The sequence below is a fragment of the Canis lupus genome, chromosome 14, assembly GCF_003254725.2.
Source record: "Canis lupus dingo isolate Sandy chromosome 14, ASM325472v2, whole genome shotgun sequence".
Classification (NCBI taxonomy): Eukaryota; Metazoa; Chordata; class Mammalia; order Carnivora; family Canidae; genus Canis; species Canis lupus.
Genome location: NC_064256.1, coordinates 47,603,557 through 47,621,970, shown reverse-complemented (window position 1 = coordinate 47,621,970; position 18,414 = coordinate 47,603,557). Strand labels below are relative to the sequence as shown.

General features: G+C 54.4%; 1 protein-coding gene across 1 annotated transcript in view; it reads right to left on the bottom strand.

Moving 5' to 3' along the window:
• Positions 1 to 7,782: 7,782 nt before the first annotated feature.
• The window catches only part of EEPD1 (endonuclease/exonuclease/phosphatase family domain containing 1), a 109,866-nt gene continuing 99,234 nt past the window's right edge, over positions 7,783 to 18,414 (bottom strand). The window contains exons 5-8 of the mRNA XM_025464623.3: positions 17,430 to 17,564; positions 14,518 to 14,656; positions 10,054 to 10,248; positions 7,783 to 8,456 (exon numbers count right to left, since the gene is read on the bottom strand). Of these exons, the coding sequence (XP_025320408.1) occupies positions 8,257 to 8,456; positions 10,054 to 10,248; positions 14,518 to 14,656; positions 17,430 to 17,564 (669 nt within the window). The 3' untranslated portion in view covers positions 7,783 to 8,256. The remainder of the gene's footprint in view (positions 8,457 to 10,053; positions 10,249 to 14,517; positions 14,657 to 17,429; positions 17,565 to 18,414) is intronic.

The following is an 18,414-nucleotide window of genomic DNA, read 5'->3' as shown; positions in this document are numbered from 1 at the left end:
TACAAACTTCCAATTAGCTCTGAAGGATCTACTGTACAGCACAGTGGTTAGAGTTCTCAATGCTCTATTACGTACTTGGACGGTGCTGAGAGGGTAGAGCTTCGATGCTCTCACCACAGCAAAGAAACGGCAAGTATGTGGTGCTAGAGGTGTTAACTAAGTCTACTGTGGCAATCATTTCATAATATATAAACGTATCAAGTCATCACATTGTACACCTTAATGTCACATATGAATCATATCTCGGGGCACCTGGGAGGCTCAGCGGTTGAATGTCTGCCTTCGGCCCAGGGCGTGATCCTGGAGACCCGGGATCGAGTCCCGCATCGGGCTCCCTGCATGGAGCCTGCTTCTCCCTCTGCCTGTGTCTCTGCCTCTTTCTCTGTGTCTCTCATGAATAAATAAAATCTTTTAAAAAAATTCACATCTCAAATAAAACTTGGTAAAACAAGAAAACCAACTTCACTATTTGTATGTGTGCTGTGACCCAGAGATATTTTATGCATATATATAATCAAATATGCAAAAAAACCACTCTGCTTTATTTTTAGCACCAATAGATCACCATACGTATTTTTTTTTGTATTTTGATTTTTCTGTTTAATAGATATCAGATTATTCTAAGGTATGAACTCTTTAAAGTTATGAGGGTTTATTCTTTAAAAAAAAAATAGGTGAGGGACGCCTGGATGGCTCAGCAGTTGGGTGCCTGCCTTTGGCCCAGGTCATGATCTCAGGGTCCTGGAATCAAGTCCCACATTGGGCTCCCTGCATGGATCCTGCTTCTCCCTCTGCCTGTGTCTCTGCCTCTCTCTCTCTCTCTTTCTCTCTCTCTGAGTCTCTCATGAATAAATAAATAAAATCTTAAAAAAAAAATAGGTGAAATCTCAGTGAGTGATAATTTCATGACATTGTAGAACGCTGGAGATTATTTTTTCCCTTATGGGGATTAGCCAAACCTGAAAAAAATCCCAAACACCATTTGTATCAGAGGTCTTAAGAGCAGCAAATACATGATTATCACAGGATTAAATATCTGAAATTTAGATAAGCCACATTTGTTTCTTTTGCCCTTTAAAAATAACCTCTATCATAGTTACGGTGCTTCCCTGATTAATCACCGTGTTTCTCCCAGGGAATTAAGTATCTTGGATCTGACAGGTAAATGGGCCTTCCCGGATCTAGGAAGACCTAACTTTCTTTACAGTGTTATTTGAGCGCTGGAGTGAATTTGATGCCACGCCACCGCTGCCCACTAGAGGGGCCACGAGCTCTTTTTCCCTCCTGTTCTGGCTCCTTCGGGCCCTATTTTATTTCAGGCTGCAGGCCCTCTAGATGATCCATCTTGCCAGTTAACGCTCACAGCTAAACCCAGACCTACACTCCGACTTTAAGCCAGCGCAATTCTTCTAGGAAAGATTTGTAGATCCCTTCCAAGAGCTCAAGAGAAGGAGTTCCTGAAGACTCTTGCAGTCCTATTCCAAAGTCAGGTGCATCCTCTGGTGTCCAAATCTCTCGCTAACCAGTTTGCCTTAAAAATCCCTTGAGTTGGGCTAAAAACCAATATACAGACTCTGTCTATACAAATACACGAAGTGTGTCACATGCTGAAGTATGTTAAATACAATTTACAGTCTTCAGAGGTAGCTTCGATAACATTTAACGCGTCTGAAACACAACCTCTATCGAAGGGGAGAGCAATGGGAAATTCAGCTGCTTTTTTAATCTCACCACAGCTTCCTAACACAAATACCCAGACACTTCTAGGTAAAATGAGCTTTTTCCTTTTAGAGGAATAAGGGAGGAGATACTGGGGAAAGATACCAGATCCTCTCACCAAAGAGACTTCTCGGCTCATCAGCTAACAGTGGCTCACAGACCGAGGTCCCCATTGTTTCTGGATCACAGGCCAGGCTAGGGAATTCACAATTTCTGACCTCAGCCCCCCTGTGCTTTGATGTACCACACCTCTGTGGCGTCTTCAGGGCTTCCCCATGCTCCAGACACCTGGTAACAAGGTACCCCTCAAGCCCTTTAAGCTTCTGGACCGTCTTCAGTGAAACACTGGAAAACACAGAGGCCTTCTCCTTCTTGACCCCATGCCCCAGGTAAATACACCTATAAACTGGGATCCCCAAGGGCTGGTGGGCAAGCTTCTGAGGTGTTTAGGGGTTAGATAAGTGACTAGATTTGTCAGGGACAAGCCAAGGCTTTGAGAATGTGAACACACTGGATGTTGAGGATGGGAACTGGTGCCCTTGCCTGCAGGGTCCGTCGGGAAGCTGCCTGCGAAGGCTCTCGGGTCTGATCCTCCTGCACGTTCACTGAGCCTAGCTGCCCCCAGCACCCAAACCACTCGGTCTGACTGCTGCTCGCATGCGGGCTCAGGTCGGTCCTGTGAAAAATTCTCTGGTAATCTATTTTTTTAAATTCATTCATGAGAGACAGAGAGAGAGAGAGAGGCAGAGACACAGACAGAGCGAGAAGCAGGCTCCATGCAGGGAGCCCAATGCGGGACTCGATCCCAGGACCCCAGGATCATGCCCTGAGCCCAAGACAGACGCTCAACCTCTGAGCCACCCAGGTGTCCCGATCCTTTGGTAATTTAAATATGAATAAGCGAGTGATGAAGAACGATGTTCAGAAAAATTCAGAAGGAAAGTTAGACAAATTCCTAGAGCTCCAGCTGTTTACCAGTTTTACAAATAGTGAGGATTTACTTTTTGAGACCTGGCCTTGTGTTTTGGTACCTGAAGTGATGAAAAGCCCGTCAGCCTCCGCCAGCCGAGGGCTCAGACCCTTTGTCACACGGTCACAGTAGCCTGTCCGCTCGTTCAGCTCCTGCTGGCCTCCACCATGGACTCTTCCAGGTACTGCCCCCACTGATGGAATCTCTCACCGAGTCCTGAAAAGCCACACGAAGATTCTGGTAAACTACCATATTTCTTCTTGATGCTCCATCTTTAGATTATGTACAGTAGGCTCAGCCACATTTCTGGGCACCTAAACATCCCCTCCCCACACACACGGGTGTTTCTCAAAGTGTGAACCTCAGGGCACCTTCACCAATCCGGCTGGGCCACAGGCCAGACCTAATCAGCAGTCCCATCGTCGGGCTCCCTGGGTTAGGGCTAAGGAACCTGCTGGCCAGAAAGCTCCTGGGAGACTCTCCATGCACTGAAGTGGGAGGCCCACGACCCCAGAGAGAAAATCCCTTTGTTGGGTAGCTGGGGCAGACGTAACCCTTTAGAGCAAAAGGCGAAGCGCAGGCCAGGGAAATGCAGTTGTCAGTGTGCCCAGCGAGTCTGTGGCATAGCGGACCTCATCCTGGCACCGCCTCCTCCCTGGCCTCGAGCTTGGAGTCGGTGAAGGGGAGTGGAGATTTGTATAGCCAGGAAAATGCATAGGATTCCTTACAGAACGGGGACAGCGTCCTGCTGGTCCTTCTTTCCGGAGAAAGCCGTCTCTGGAATCTCTAAGAACGCCACCTCGGCACATCTCAGAACCCGAAGGAAGAATCCACCCCGGGAAGCCAGCGGGCCTGGGCCCACTGGTCGGACACCTTCCTCCGCGGCCAAGCGGGCTCTGCCCGGATCACACGATGAGGGAGGTCAATCGCACTCCCCACGGCAAAACCAAAGTCCTTGATGCTCCCCGCAGCCCCCCCAAACATTTAATTAAATAATTTATCGGGCAGCCCAGGTGCTCAGTGGTTTAGCACCTGCCTTCAGCCCAGGGCATGATCCTGGAGACCTGGGATCGAGTCCCATGTCGGGCTCCCTGCATGGAGCCTGCTCCTCCCTCTGCCTGTGTCTCTGCCTCTCTCTCTCTCTCTCTCTCTCTCATGTGTAAATAAAATCTTTAAAGTAAATAAACAAATAAATAATTGATCATAACGGAAGTCAGCAGGGCGCTGGGGCAAGTCCATCCTCCAACCCTGACTACTGCTTGGAGCCCAGCCTGCTCAGCAGACACTATGGAGCATCCCCACGACCACAGGCACCACGTGAAACCTGCCTCACGGGGCCTGAGCCCAAACTCAGGAAGACACAAGCAGATGCGGAAGGGCTTCTGAGGCTTTCGCCCTCTCCCCCGGCCCCCAGGAACCACTGCCCCCCGAGGACAGGGCTCTCCAGACACAAAGCAGCACCCTCCTTCCTGATGCTCTTTCACAGGCCCTTGACCTTCACTGCTCTTATGGATCTGAGCTGCCCAGGTTACCAAGCCCAAGCAGGCCACCCAGGCACCCATGGGAGAAAAAGGGAGGAGCTGGAGCCACCCCAGGAGGCAAGAGCCAGAGGAGCCAAGATGCGCCAGACCACAGCTCCCGCTGCCGTCAGAGCTCGTCCTGCTGTCTCGGGCTGCACCTGGCCCGCTGGCCTGCAGCGGCGAGGGGACCCGGGCACCCTGCCTCTCTCCCACCTGCTTCCCTCGGTCTGTGTGCTGCCGAGGAAAGGCCAAGGCCTAGGTCACCCTCGGCTCCTCAGCCTCCCGAGCAGTTTCCAGAAAGCAGGAAGCCACAGCAAAAGCTCCCTGGCCTATCCCTTTGGCATTAGTCCCACCTGCCTTTGTCAGGGCCACTGATTTTCCACAGGCCTCCGGGTCGGCTTGACGTGTCCCAGACCAAGTGCACTCCTCACCACGGTGAGACCGGAGCCCCCATCACTTACCTTCTCTGTGCCTCGGTTCCTTCATCTGTAAGAGGAACGCAGACAAGAGCACCGACCTCTCTGGGCCCTTCTGAGGAAGAGAGCAGTTGGAAGTGTCAAGCGCTCAGGAAGGTTAAGGAGCCAGTGCGCGTGGCCAAGGACTATTTAAAAACAAGAGCCAGCCTAACGTAACTGAGTGGTGCCGAGGCCACTAATTCCTCTCCGTGGAGAGCAAACCCTGCGGCATGTGACGTGCACTTACCTCCCATTCCACAGATGGCGGAGACATCGGCCTGGCAGGTTCTCACTCACCCGAGTGGGATGGGATCTGCAGGGGAGCAGGCGGGGGGATGGGGGGTGGGCTCCAAACCACTAGATCCAAAGAAAGGCAAAGAAGAAAATAAGAAAATGACATCTCTCTGGCTTTGGAAGAATGCAGCCCTCTCTTGAGGGCCACTCCTGTTTTTGCTTCCCTTGACATCTTCCCGAATGGTAGTGAGGGGGTCCTAGCTGGGGCCTAATTATTTGTGGCACAGGAGGGCTTCCGGCTGCCCTCTGAGTCACCCCTGCTAAGTCTGGTGACAGCAAAAGGGCAGGGCTGGTGCAGCAGAGCTCAGAGAGATGGCCCTGGGCCCCGCTGGCCGGCTTCTGCACAGAGGAGGGGAGCTCTCCGATCACAGGACCTCTCATGGGACGATGGTCAGGAGAGGAAGGTTCCATCGAGGTAGGAGGGGAGGGGCTCTGCTCGCCCGTGGTGCCCCTGTGATAGAGTGACCCAGGGAGGACACCAGGGCTTCCACTTGGTGCCTGGGGCTTTCGGGTCCCCTAGCACTTAATCCTTCACTTCTCCTGCCCGAACCCACCCTCTGGACACCCAGCTCCGCATCAGGGGGCTCCTCTTGGCTTTTACGACAAAGTGGCTCCGCGGTTGGGCCCCTTCTCGAACAATCCTGGAGGACTGTAGGAGAAGGAAGAAAAGAATGGGGAGGAAAGAAGGGATGGAAATGTCACATCTGTGGACAGAGCTGGGGATGGGGTGGGAGGAAAGTCTGGAGAAGCATAGGGTTTAGAAATGACTCGAAGGCGGGGTGGGGGTGCAGACAAATTCTATCCAGTGGACTGTGATTCAGCAATAACAAGAAATGAGCTGTCAGGCCGTGAAAAGAGAAACTTTAAACGCAGGTTGCTCAGAGAAGTCAACCTGGAAAGGCTACAGACTGACCAACTCTACGGCCTTCTAGAAGAGGCAAAACTACAGAGACGGTAGAAAGACCAGTGGTTGCCGGGCGAGCCTCTGGGAGGGGATGAGCAGGCGAGCACAGAGGGTTTTTAGAGCCGAGCAAAGCGGGTATCGGTCTTCACACGTTCGTTGAAACCCACGGAGTGTACAGAGAGTGAACTGTGAACTATGGACTTCGGTGGATGATAACGTGCCCAGGCTAGCTCGCCGGTGGGAGCAACGACACCTCGTAACGTCAACAGGGGAACTCTAGGACGGGTATGGGAACTCTGTGCTTTCTGCCCTCGTCTCCTATAAACCTAAAACCACCCTTTAAAATAAACTCAGTTAAAGACGGCAAAACCGAGCAGAAAACAAGCCAAATCCATGCCCCAAAAGCAAAAACCAAGAAGGCGGAGGCTAGAACATCTCCCTCTGCGGACCCCCCCCAGCCAGGCTTCCTGAGCAAGGCTTGAATGTCAGGAGCCCACGAGGCCGGGCCACTCGGCGTGTGAGGCGTGGCTGCTGCTTTCAGCTCCCCCAGCCTCCAGCCCAAACCGAATGACCTTCGTCAAGGTCATGCAATTGGATTTCTCTTCCCCTCTCCTCTCACTTAAGAGGCCTTTTCTTTCCATCGTTTTGGTGCAAAAGGCAATCCGGCTAAAAGGATTTGGGGCAGCTGGCTGGTGAGCGCTGGTGGAGGTGAGGCACCAGAGGAGGTCTGCTCAGTTGGGTTGGGAGGTCCCCCCCTTCTCCTCCTTCCCCCCTTCTCCCCCTTCCTTCTAACTCCAGTGCTTTTGGTGAAAGCTCAGCGATCACAGGCTCCGTGCTCCGCTGCACAGTCCGAGCCCCAGGGAGAGGCACTACTCACCTTCCCGCTGGAGAGGGTCCCTCGGAGCGGCTGGCGGATGCCCAGGCAGCCCCAGAACGCCCAGCAAAGACTTCCTTCCCAGGGCCATGATCATCGGTGACGCTTCTTGGAGCTGGGGGGATCCAAAAGATGGTCTCATGGAAAACAGGCCGCTTCCACCGCATCTGGCCCTGGCCCCGAGCCGTGGGGTCCACAGTGCGTGGTGACGACGGTTTCTGGGTACCGGCCCACAGCAGGTTCTCAGCGTGGGGGGAGGAATAAACCCTCGGCCCCATGGTGGCCTGGGTAGCCCATCATCTAGGCTCAGGGCTCTCACCACCAGTGAGGCTACTTTCTCAGCCCTGGCGCCAGCAAACACAGAATGGACATGTAGGCGCGGGCTTCGGGCTGGGCCTGGATCCCACCTGTTTACTCACCGCATATGTGACCGGTAGGAGGTTAAGCTGTCTAAAGCCTCAGTTTCTGTGGCTGTAAAATGGGTGTTATAATCCTGGTCTCACAGGAGATCTAAGGGAGAACCATGCCAGCTAAGGGAAGGGTGCCTAGGGGCCGTTCACATGTGCTTATCCCCCCCCACCCACCCCGCAAAACACCCTCCTCCCTCACTACTCCCAGGCTTTGCTTCTTGTGGATCCACAATTAACAGACATTCCTCAGAATCCCCACAGGGCAGCTCTGGGCCAGGGATCAGATTGAAAACTGAAGTAGGTGGGGAGGGAGGGAGGAAACACTATCATTCTGTTGGAATTCTCGTCCAGCCCAAGGGGGCCTGTGCCGAATGTCCAGGCACAGACTGTCCCAGGCACAGACTAGGTGCTCGATGCACGAGAGTGTAGCAAGGGGCTCAGAAGACGAAGAACAGGTGGGGAGAGAGAAAGCCCTAGATTTTATAGTGATCGCAGGGGGTCGACGGGGGTGTGCAAGGCACCTCTGCAAAGTGGGGGGAGACTGTAGAGGGGCAGGCTCGCTGGCCCACAGCCTCATGGGCACAAAACACGGCCCCACTGCCAGGAACCCACCCCCGGGACTCTCACCGCAACCAGTCAGGTTCATCTCTGTTTATTGTTTTCAAAACAAAACTAAAAATCACCACTCAAAATGTTTGAGAAGAGTGCTCAGCTCCGTCACAGTTAAAAGCTTTATGTAATTTGCAGCCAGAGCATCGAGGACTGGTGGTCACCAACGGGAGCTTCTGGCGTGGCCCGGACAGGGTCTGGGGCCTGGGACGGCCGCTCCCGCCCCGGGAGCCCCAGCTCGGTCCTCTGCACGCGCCATCCAGGGGCACCCACAGAGGACAAGGACAGCTCAGCCCCCACCGGGCTTGCCAGTTGCCCATCCGGCACCTCCCTCCCCCACCAGAGGTCCCAAAACGTCCACAAACAAAGGCGGGAGGCAGGTGGAAGCCCAGGTGCTAGTGCTGTCAGGCTGAAGGCCAAACCGCAGCTGGGCTGCCTGCATGTTCTAGAAGGGGGAGCTCCCGGCTCCGGGCTCAGAGGCGGAGAAGAGATCTGGTGCCATCATCGCTCGTGCTTAATGTTGGCTTCGCTTCGCTCCAAGGTGACCCCGTTGCCGTTTCGAGGGCCTTCCTTCTTGCTCCAATCCTTTTCAGTGTAAAACTCAGCTAGCACGGGGCAGTGCTCAGAGGCCACTCCGCCCCAGGACCAGTTATCTGGAATCCAGGGGTTCGTGAGGCCTTCTCTCACGACAGCCCAGTGACCTGGAGTGACAGGGAAAGAGAGGGCCAGATATCAGGCCCGGGGCTGGGAGGGGGCACAGGCTGGCGGCTGGAAGCTTCTGCGGCAGGTGGGCAAGCCAGCGCCCCCTGACAACACCCCTCAGAGACCCAGCTTGCCGGGCAAGCTAAAGGTTTCGGCCAATTCGATTTGGCGGACAAGCGAGGGCTTAGCCTACCTTGGAGGCACCGAAATCCCCCTGCGTCTACGCTTCCCGCTCATTTACCCACCCGCCGGCCTACGGCTGGCCTCCTCCTCACCATATACTTCTTCTAACCTGAGCCGCAAGAATGAACCTGAGGCAGCGTCAAATAGCTCTCAAAGGTGGGACAGCTCATTGTGGCTTTGATTTGCATCCCCCCCACTCTGATGATCAGCGACATTGGGGTCTTTTCACGTACGTGTCGGCAACTTGCACGTCCTCTTTGGAAAAAGCCTGTCTGTTCGGTTCTTTTGCTCCTCCCTGCACATCACCCTCCATAACTTAGCAGCAAGGGGACAGAGGAAACGATTTCTAACCTCCCCCTGGCTCCGTGTTCTCTTGTGATGAGAACCCCGTCGTCTTCAGGGACCCTCCTGGCCGCCTGGACAGGCCGCCCCAGCCTCTGACCAGCAGTGTTTTTCTGCAAACCATGTCTCCCCTAGTTTGGTGACTGTCACTCCCCCGGAGACCCACTTCCATCATCCTTCAGCTCTTCCCTCACACAGGGCAACGGGCAACCAGCACCCAGAGAGGTGTAAGCAGCTGGTGACACAGTCTGGACTGGAAATTCTACTCCTGAGGACCTCAGCCCTGGCTGCCCGTGAGGCTTCCACAGGGGAACCCCAGAACTGGGACTTGCACAAATTGTAAACATCTCACTGAGGTATAATATGTAGGACACGTTGGCACTTGGCAAAGCACCAGGCAGGACTGAGAACCACGGTCCCTGCCATTCATCAAAAGACATTACGGTCACGGTCATATTTCTGCCTGTTTCCTGCCCCAAAGTCCGCTCAGCAGGTTACTGGTTTGTGGGTGGCGGGGGCCACGGGGCCGCATGGAGGTTAGCCACCCACCGCAGCCCGGTCCTCGTGGGGTCCTCGTGGGGCCCGTGTCGAGCACGTCCCGCACCCCACCCCGAGGCTCCGACACGTGTCTGCTCAGCCTCAGTGGCTGCTCCTCGGGGCACTGGCAGGAAACCACAGGCCACACCACGGGGCCTGGATGTGAGGAGGCTTGAGGAAGGTTTGCTCAATGACTAAGTGTCCTTAAGGTTCGAGAAAGCTATCAGCTCATCGCAGGGCCAGTATCTGTTGGCCCGTAACCAGCTTTGCCCGGGACATGCTGAATTTGTAGCTGAAGATCAGTGAACGCCTTCTAACTATTTTCCCAGCCCCCACCAGACTCTTCAGAGCGGCTCTGCTTGAATGATAGTTAGATAAGCACCTGAACGATGTGATCCTGTAAATGCCTACAGAGGAGGCAAGATAACCCCTTACCAGAGTTATCAAACCAAAGGATCTGGAACCATCAGGCCAGACAGGTCTCTCTCAACTCCCGTTTCTGAACAGGGAAAGAATGAGCGACGTCCGCTTTACCTGTGAAAACCTTCTTTAAGCTTTTACTGATCCAGATGTTATCCAGAGACTTTGAGCCTTGGGGATTCTTGGTGCTGATGTTGGTGAAGGTGTGCGCAGGGACCAGGTGGTAAAATTTTTCTTTCCTCAAGATATCATAGTCACTGCTGTCGGGACCCTGGCCAAAGTCCCCTAAAACAATCATGTCTTTTTCTCCTGGAGGTGGGAAGAAAGAAAATCAGGCACTTAGGAGATGGCGGGAGGTAAACCCACTACTGATCGCGGCACCCTAAGCGGGAGGGATCTCGATTCTCTGACTGGACGCCCCAGGGTCAGGAAGGCTTATGGTCCTCATTCTACCAATTTTTCTAAATGCCTTGTGCAACAAACAAAAAGCCGAAATATCCACAAAACTTTAAAAGTAGGTCAGTAACACAATAGGAAAAGGAGCTGTGGGATGCAGAGATCACCCCTGTTCCAGCTCATGCGTTGCAAAACTGTGGCTGGAAAAAAACAAACAAACAAAACAAAACCTGAGGGTCTCAGCCAGATATTTAACAAGAGCTTGACAAACATTCATTGGAGACGGTGGAGAAAAATATGCAAAGATACGAGATGGTGGCCACCGACATGTCAAGGAAAGAGGCCTCTGGAGAAACCAGCCCTGCACACGCTTTGTTCTCAGACTTCCAGCCTCCAGGATGGTGAAGAAATAAATGTCTATGGTCTAACCCACCCAGACCAATACAGTCGGTCTAAGCCCAAACCGACGGACACAGAGGGCCTAGAGGAGAAAGGGTTTCTCTTTGAAGTATTTGCAACATTCCTACCGTTGTCTGATGCACACTAGAGTAAGTGGAGTCATCACGAAGTATTCCCCAGAGGGAGCAGACATTCTGAGAGGACATCAGGGACCCCAGCTAGGCTCTGGGAGTCCCATCATCTCCGACCATCACTTCCTGTCTCGAGGTTCCCTCCGGGGGAAACCGCATTGCCGTGGGGAGCAGTGCTCCTGTCCTAACTTGCAAAGGGAGGCTTTCAGGAGAGCAGTTCATACACGAGAGCCGCAGGTATCTGAGACGCTCAGCAAAGTCTTTTGCGTTCCTGGACACGAATATGTTTCAGCAATAATGGCCAGAGGCAAAGAAATCTAGAGTGAAAGGACACGCCACCAGCAGAGGGCACTGGGGCACTGCAGACGACACCCCCCACCACCACCACCACCATAGCCAGGGGCCAGGAAGGACAGAAGGGGATGGGATGGGACACTCTCCTGTGGCCCTACCACGTGGCCGAAAGAGATGTAATGGTACCTCTGCGCTAGATCTCAACAACCTTGGTGCCCAAAGCAGGGCAAGCTCACGTGGTCTTGAGAAATCAGTGCCAACCTCAATGGGAAAGGAGACCCGAAAACCGTTCATACCTGACCACTGCTAACCTGACCAGGGCCCACCCATGAGCCCTCACCTGGTATTGGGTCTTCTGCACAGGTGAGGAGCTAAGTCTCTAGAGGCTCAACGGCTTGCCTCGAGTCACCAGGCCAGCCCTCAAGTCCAGGGCTCTACACAAAGAGCTAGAATGGAAGAGCCACGGGGACGTGGGTGGGGGCTGTTCAGCACAAAACCCCACGTGCCTGGAACAGCACCTGCACCACGGCAGATACTCCATAAACACGTATGCGATGAACGGATGAATGAGGCACAAGGAAAACCCCAGAATTAAGACACAATTTTTGAAAGGAAGGAAGAGAAAGAGGCTTATCTTAATTAAGTAATAACACCGAAGGTTGTGAGAAACAAGGCAGGAGGTTCCCACACGATGAGAGAAGTTTTCACGGGGACGCAGACCTGAAAACGTCTGGGCCAACAAAGCCAATTCTGAAATCAGGAAGAGATGCTGGTGTCCAAGGTCAACACACCCAGCTCTGCGTCACTTCAAGAATGACAATAACAGCTCCCTTTCTGAACGGGCACCTCCAGGTCTCCTAGGACTCATCTGCTTTCTGTTAAATCGGCGTTGCTGAGGACGTCATACAGTCCTTGCCTCTGAGAATCCACAGGTGTGCAGGTTCTCCCATAATCTCCTGAATTCTAGAAAGCCATTCGCCTGGGGTGGGCTCCTTAGTGCCCAGGCGTGAGTGGGGAATGTCTGGGGCTGATGTCCTCAGACAGTCCCCACGTCCGCGGAATGCCACAGGCAACAGCAGGAGCTGGTCCCCCCCTCCCCCCAAGGGGTGGCCCAACCCAACGCCAGGCATTACTGTGCACACTGTCCCCTGCTAGCTGAGTTCACGGAGCGAGTCCCGGTGGGGTCTGAAAGAAGAGCATTCCATCAGAAGACTGGCACGCCACACACGGATGTCAACCCTGATGCACATTCCAGGCCAAGGCAGAAAGGCCCAGAGTTTGCTAATCAAATCGGTTCTGTTTGCTCTGATAGAAGGCCGTGGGATAAAAAGCTTAGCCTTTGTTTTAGCTCAGCCTCGCCTGCTAATAATCAATTTGCCCTGGCACCTTGGGCAGGCTGGAGCACTTCCTGAATCCTTGCGTCTGCGGGGTCACCGGGCAACAACTGGATCCTGGTTATAAGCACAAGGGCGCGGGGAACATGTGTCACCGTCCACACCTGGACAAGTCAAGGTCAGCCCGGCGGTGGGTCAACAGTCCCCTGGGCAACTTGGTACCAGAACCTGCTCGCTCTCCGGATGTCAGAGAAAACAGTGAGAAGCTATCAGAGAAGTCACGAACTGGCATTTTCCCTTTCTGCTTCCGTGTACAGATAAGGAAGCGCTTGAGGTTGAGAACAACAGAAATGTCCCCAGATTTCAAATGCTATCAGGCCATCCTTTTGAATTAGGTTAGGAACTAGCTGTGGGCGAACGATTTCCCACAGAGATGCTTCTTGGATGGGGGGGCTCAGCTTAAACACCTTTCTTTTTTTTTTTTTACACTCCTAGTAGGTAGAAAGCTGGTCCCAGCACATCCTGGTTCAAAATGGGAGGTGCCTAAGCGATTGTTCGCAGCCACAGTATTCACAAGAGCCAAAGACCGAAACTGCCCAGGTGTCCATCAACCACCGAGTGGGTAAACAAAATGCCATATAGACGTACAATAAACAGTATTTGGCCTTAAAAAGGAAGGAAACTCTGGTCCATGCTACACGGTGGATGAACCATAAAGACCTAACGTAAGCGAGGTGGGCCAGCAACAAAGGGACAGCTACTGACTGCACGGTCCCACTTTCGGGGAGGTACCGGGAGCGGCCGAGTTCATAGGGAAAGAGAAAGGAGAAGGGGGTTGCTCGGGGCTGGGGCACAGTTCCCAGCTCGGGAAAGTGAAAAAGTTCTGCAGACGGACGAGGGTCAAGGTTGTAGAACCACTGAGCGCACTTCACGCCACCCACCTGCACCCTTAAAAGTGGGGATGATGGTAACCGTCAGGTCACATACACTTGACCACAACCATAAAACCATTTTAAAATGTGAATTTAGAACGTGACTGGATTGTTTCTACAGCTGGATCCTCATGAGTCGCCCACGTGGGGGGGGGGGTGCACCCTAACACGCGAAAGGCTTCGAAAACGAGAGAATACTGGTGAGCGTGTAAGAGAATTCCAGCCTCCAGATGCCAACCGTCACCTCGAGAGGGGTCGGCCTCCGAAAAGCTGAGCCAAACCGACGACATCCCCGTCTTTACAGCAGGGTCAACATTTCCTCTTTTTTTTTTTTTTTCAACGTTTCTTTCCTTCCAGGAAACCTCACCCAGGAAAACTTTCTGTATTGCTGGGCCAGAGCCTGGAAACAGAGGGCCAACTTCCTCCAGAAGCTCTGCTCTTCCCGGTGTGCTCTCAATTCCTCTGGTTATCTGGGAGTCCGCTCCTGGCCCCTGAGCCCCTGCTGTGGGCCTGGTGCGGCCACAGACGGTCACCACGGCCGCCGGGCCCCCCTGTGAGGTGAGCACTGGCCAGGCCCCCACCAGATGGGCTTGCCAAGGAGCCAAGATTAACACCTAGATTTTCTGAGAGCTCCAGGACCCCTTTGGTGCGACCTGCGTCCCACTGGGGAGAAAAAGCCTACTTGTGCTAATCGGGACTTTCACAGGTGCGTCACCAACAGCCTCTCTTTCAGAGGCAGGCACGTGCAAATCTGCAGGTGGCACTGCCACCAGGGCAGCTGAACCCACGAGGACCTGTCACGGGGGAAGGCGTCAGCACTTTTTTTCCCCTAATCCTTTCCATCCAAGAGAAGAGCTCATTAGCCGATACCACGGAACGTGCACAGTAGGCCCAAAGAGACAAAGAGGTCCCCATGCACGGGGGTGGCCGGGCTCCCTGAACACAGGGGCTACAGTGGTCTTCTGTGCCTCAGTATGCACCACCGCTGACAGCCTAAGGGAAAGGACCAATGCCCGGAAGAGGCAACCCCATGCCCACCCTCCAGAAGTGGGAGCCGTGGACCTAGCCACGGACAGAGAGACCATTTCCTACCTTTTAGGGTTTCCTGCAAGGTCTGTACAAAGCTAGCCAAGCGGTGGCTGTCACTGTGATTCCTGCTTGGATTCTCGCCCCCTGGGTGGACCAAGGTTGCCAGGTGAAGGTTCACAAGGGTCAAGTCATTACTTCCCACCTGAGGCGAGAGGAAACAAAGCAACAGGGACGGGCTTAGATGTTCCTATTTCCTGGATTCGTTACTTCCCAGTTACGAATCGCTTCCTGCACGGTGTTGACAACAGCAAACACAAACCAAGTAGCTTGCACCCCGAGAGCTCATGCAAGGTGGTGCCAGGTTAGATTTTTCTCTGAGGCACCTGTAGGACCGAAATCTCCCTTGTTCTATCAGTCCACTCCCCTACATCACACCGTCTCCTCCAACCGAGGGTCTGGAAAAACCAGGCACATCTGGAAATGTCAGGTTTGGGTTTTTTGTTTTTTCCTTCAAAGCAACTCCAAAGGCGGAGGAGGTGGTGGCTCTGGCAGCCGGTCGTTAGCCAAGACTGGGGCTCTCACCTTCCAGGGCCAGTTGGCGAGCCCTCTGCCAGGACCCCCTGCTGGGGCCCGTCTCCTTCCCCACCCCACCCCCGCCCCCCTTTGCCTGCTTTTCCCTCTGGAGACCACTATGCCCGGATGCTCCCTTTCTCCAGATTTCAAATGCATCAAGCGGGGAATCTGGCTGAAGGTCGGCAGCACGGGCTATGCCCTGATCCTGCACCCCCAGGGTGCAGGGCCTGGTGGGCAGGTCCAGGCGCCTGCAGGCAGAGCCCGTCTCCTGAGCACCACAGCATCGCTCAGCGGCTCGGGGTTTAGCAATCCTGCCCTTCCGCTTGTCATGGCAACAAACACTAAACACTGCCAGGAGGGAAGGGGGTGCAGGGGGAGCCCCCAGGAAGTGGAGGCTGACCCCAGTTTGCCCACCACCGCCCAGCCTGGAGAGCTCTCTGCAGCTGTGACCACAGAGGAACCATGAGGCCACAGGTAGGGAAACCCCGCCAAGGGAGGGGGCTAGAGCCAAGGCACATCTCCACACCATACCACTTGTCCGGCCCAGACTGGGGCGTGAAGGATAGGAGGCCGAGCGCCCGTCTAAGCACGTTAAAGGATTTGGACCAATAATTCAGGACACGGTAGCATTTTCTCATTGGCCATTAAAAGCAGCCAGCCATGGGGCGCCGGGGTGGCTCAGTTGGTTAAGCGTCTGCCTTCGGCTCAGGTCATGATCCTGGGGTTTTGGTGTCAAGCCGCACATGGGGCTCCCTGCTTAGCAGGGCGTCTGCTTCTCCCTCTGCCCCCACCCACCCCTCGCTCATGCCTGTGTGCTCGCTCTCTCTTTCTCTCAAATCTTAAAAAACAAAACAAACAAAAACCATCCAGACTTTTAGAGACATTGGTTGGTCTGGGGGTTGTCTTGCCAGGTAAAAGCACGTATAACCACTTTACATAAAAAGAAAAGCAGCCCAGGGCAGCCCTGGTGGCTCAGCGGTTTAGCATCGCCTGCAGTCCAGGGCGTGATACTGGAGACCCGGGATCGAGTCCAGGTCGGGGTCCTTGCAGGGAGCCTGCTTCTCCCTCTGCCTGTGTCTCTGCCTCTCTCTCTGTGTGTCACTCATGAATTTAATTTTAATGCCAGTGCGGCATTAGGAGGTTTTAAAGATGATAACTGGCTGATTTTACACGTCTGTCTCCTAAGCGCAACCTAAGACACCCCGGGGTGGGTGTGCACACGGAACCCCAGCAACCTTGCAGCTAGGGAGGGGCAGGAGCTTGGACTAGACCCCAACCCGAGCCAACACAGCCCCCGAGGGCTGCCCCAGCCGGGAGCTGCCAGAGACTGTGCTGTGGTTCGAAGCAACTCTGAGGCTCCCGAACTGGTCTGGAGCACACAGAAGGGGGAAGGCTCCTCAGACCCCCACAGGTGGCTTGCTGGGCTCGGTGGCAAGGGCCCGCTCTTGCCCGACCCCGTGATTTCACAGGTAAGTGCTGTGGGGATAAGGTCCATTGAGTGCCCACTGGGCGATGGGTTCTGGCTGCTGGCTCCTTGTTCCCCCTAGTTCCGAGCTCCTGACCGTTGGCCGTTCTGAGCACTGCCCAGGGACATGCAGGCGAATCAGAGGGAGAGCTCACATCAGCCTGCCAACGCTCCCATGTGAGGGGCTCATCTGGAGGAGGTCAGTGGTGGGGCTGCCCTGACCCTAGAGCCCAGAGGCTCCTCCTGCATACCCTCTGAACCCAAATGACCCCTTGAGGGTCATCCCCTTGTCCCCGGTACAGGTTCTGCTGTCCTCTAAATCCAGTGGTTTCCAAATATCAGAGGGATGAAGAAGCCCTAAAGGTGCCTTGGAAAAACAGGCAGTCCTGGGCCCTATTCCAGAAATCCTGCGTGTTCGGGGGAGGGTCCAGGAATACCTGATTTAAAAAAAATCTCCCCAGGTAATTCTGACCTGTATTAGGTTTGGGAACCAGCCACTTGATCCCCTTCCTGCCCAAATGCCAGTGTTATTGGAGCTAGAGTCCCCTCACCCCCAGGCCCTCGCATTCCTGCCCTGGACAAGTTCATCAGCCAAGGGAGCCCCAAGAGGACATGGCAACCTGGCCCTGAGACAGAGCAGATGAGGTTGCTCTGGATCACAGTTTACAAAGGGACTCCCCCCACCCCCTTTTATTTTTTTATTTTATTTTATTTTTATTTATGTATGATAGTCACACACACAGAGAGAGAGAGAGAGAGGCAGAGACACAGGCAGAGGGAGAAGCAGGCTCCATGCACCGGGACCCCGACGTGGGATTCGATCCCGGGTCTCCAGGATCGCACCCTGGGCCAAAGGCAGGCACCAAACCGCTGCGCCACCCAGGGATCCCCCCACCCCCCTTTTAGAAGTAGACCTTCACAGCGACACAAACGGTACCTTGAAACGTGCCAGGTACGGGCTGGGACCCGACGGCTTCCCGTGCCCGTTGCCAGGAGAACTTTCCTGCGAGGTGGCGTCTCTCAGCTCCACGCCGGCCGCAGCATCCCACAGGAATCCTGAGAACCCGGCGCCCTGCAGGAGAAGGGGGCGCGTCAGTTTGGAGAGCAGTCGGTTCTGTGGCAGGGCTCAGCCCCTACCTGGGGGAGGAGGCAGGAGAAACCAGGAGATGGGGGGGGGTCTCTGCACTGGGTCCTGGGATCACATGCACGGGGATTGTTTCTGAAACAAAAGGAGACCCCAAAGCTATAGCATGCTCCTCCTTGTCCCCTTGCCCCAAACTTCCCACGCTGCCACTTTCAGCGGTTTATGCGCAGCCAAGGGTGCCTGGGCTCTCATCATTTTGGGAGGGATGTGAGGGGAGCCCTGACTAAGCACAGAGTTGTCTTTTTAATCATCACATTCCAGGAGTCAGATACTCATACCCGCGTCCACCAAGCAGGAACTGAGCTGCCCAGAGAGGTTAAGTAACTTCCCTAACACCCCACTGCTGGTAAACAGCGATGCTGAGAATCAAATAGAGGACTCCAAAGGGTGGGCTTTGCTTACTGATTAGTTGCAGCTCACGACCAGTAAGTACCCGGCACCTAGTAAATCCTCCATAAATATTTGCTGGATGGATGGAGGTCAGTGCTAAGAGTCCCAGGGGTTTGGACCCGGTCAAGGGCCCTCTGCAGGTGGACAGGGCCCACACAGGGGCCTGCAGCCCCAGGACAGGGCCCTGTGAGGGCCAGCGGGTGGCGTCAGGGGTGTCCTGAGGCCTGACACTAAACACCACTATCTCTGGCCTCAGATGACCTGCCTGTTTCTTGCTGCTGTCCGTGGGGCCTTCTGGAAAGAGGAAAAGCCTCCTCTCCCAGCCCATCCCAGCATCTGCAGGCTCTGCTGCCAGAGGTTGGCAGCGGGATCTGTGGCATCGCTGGAG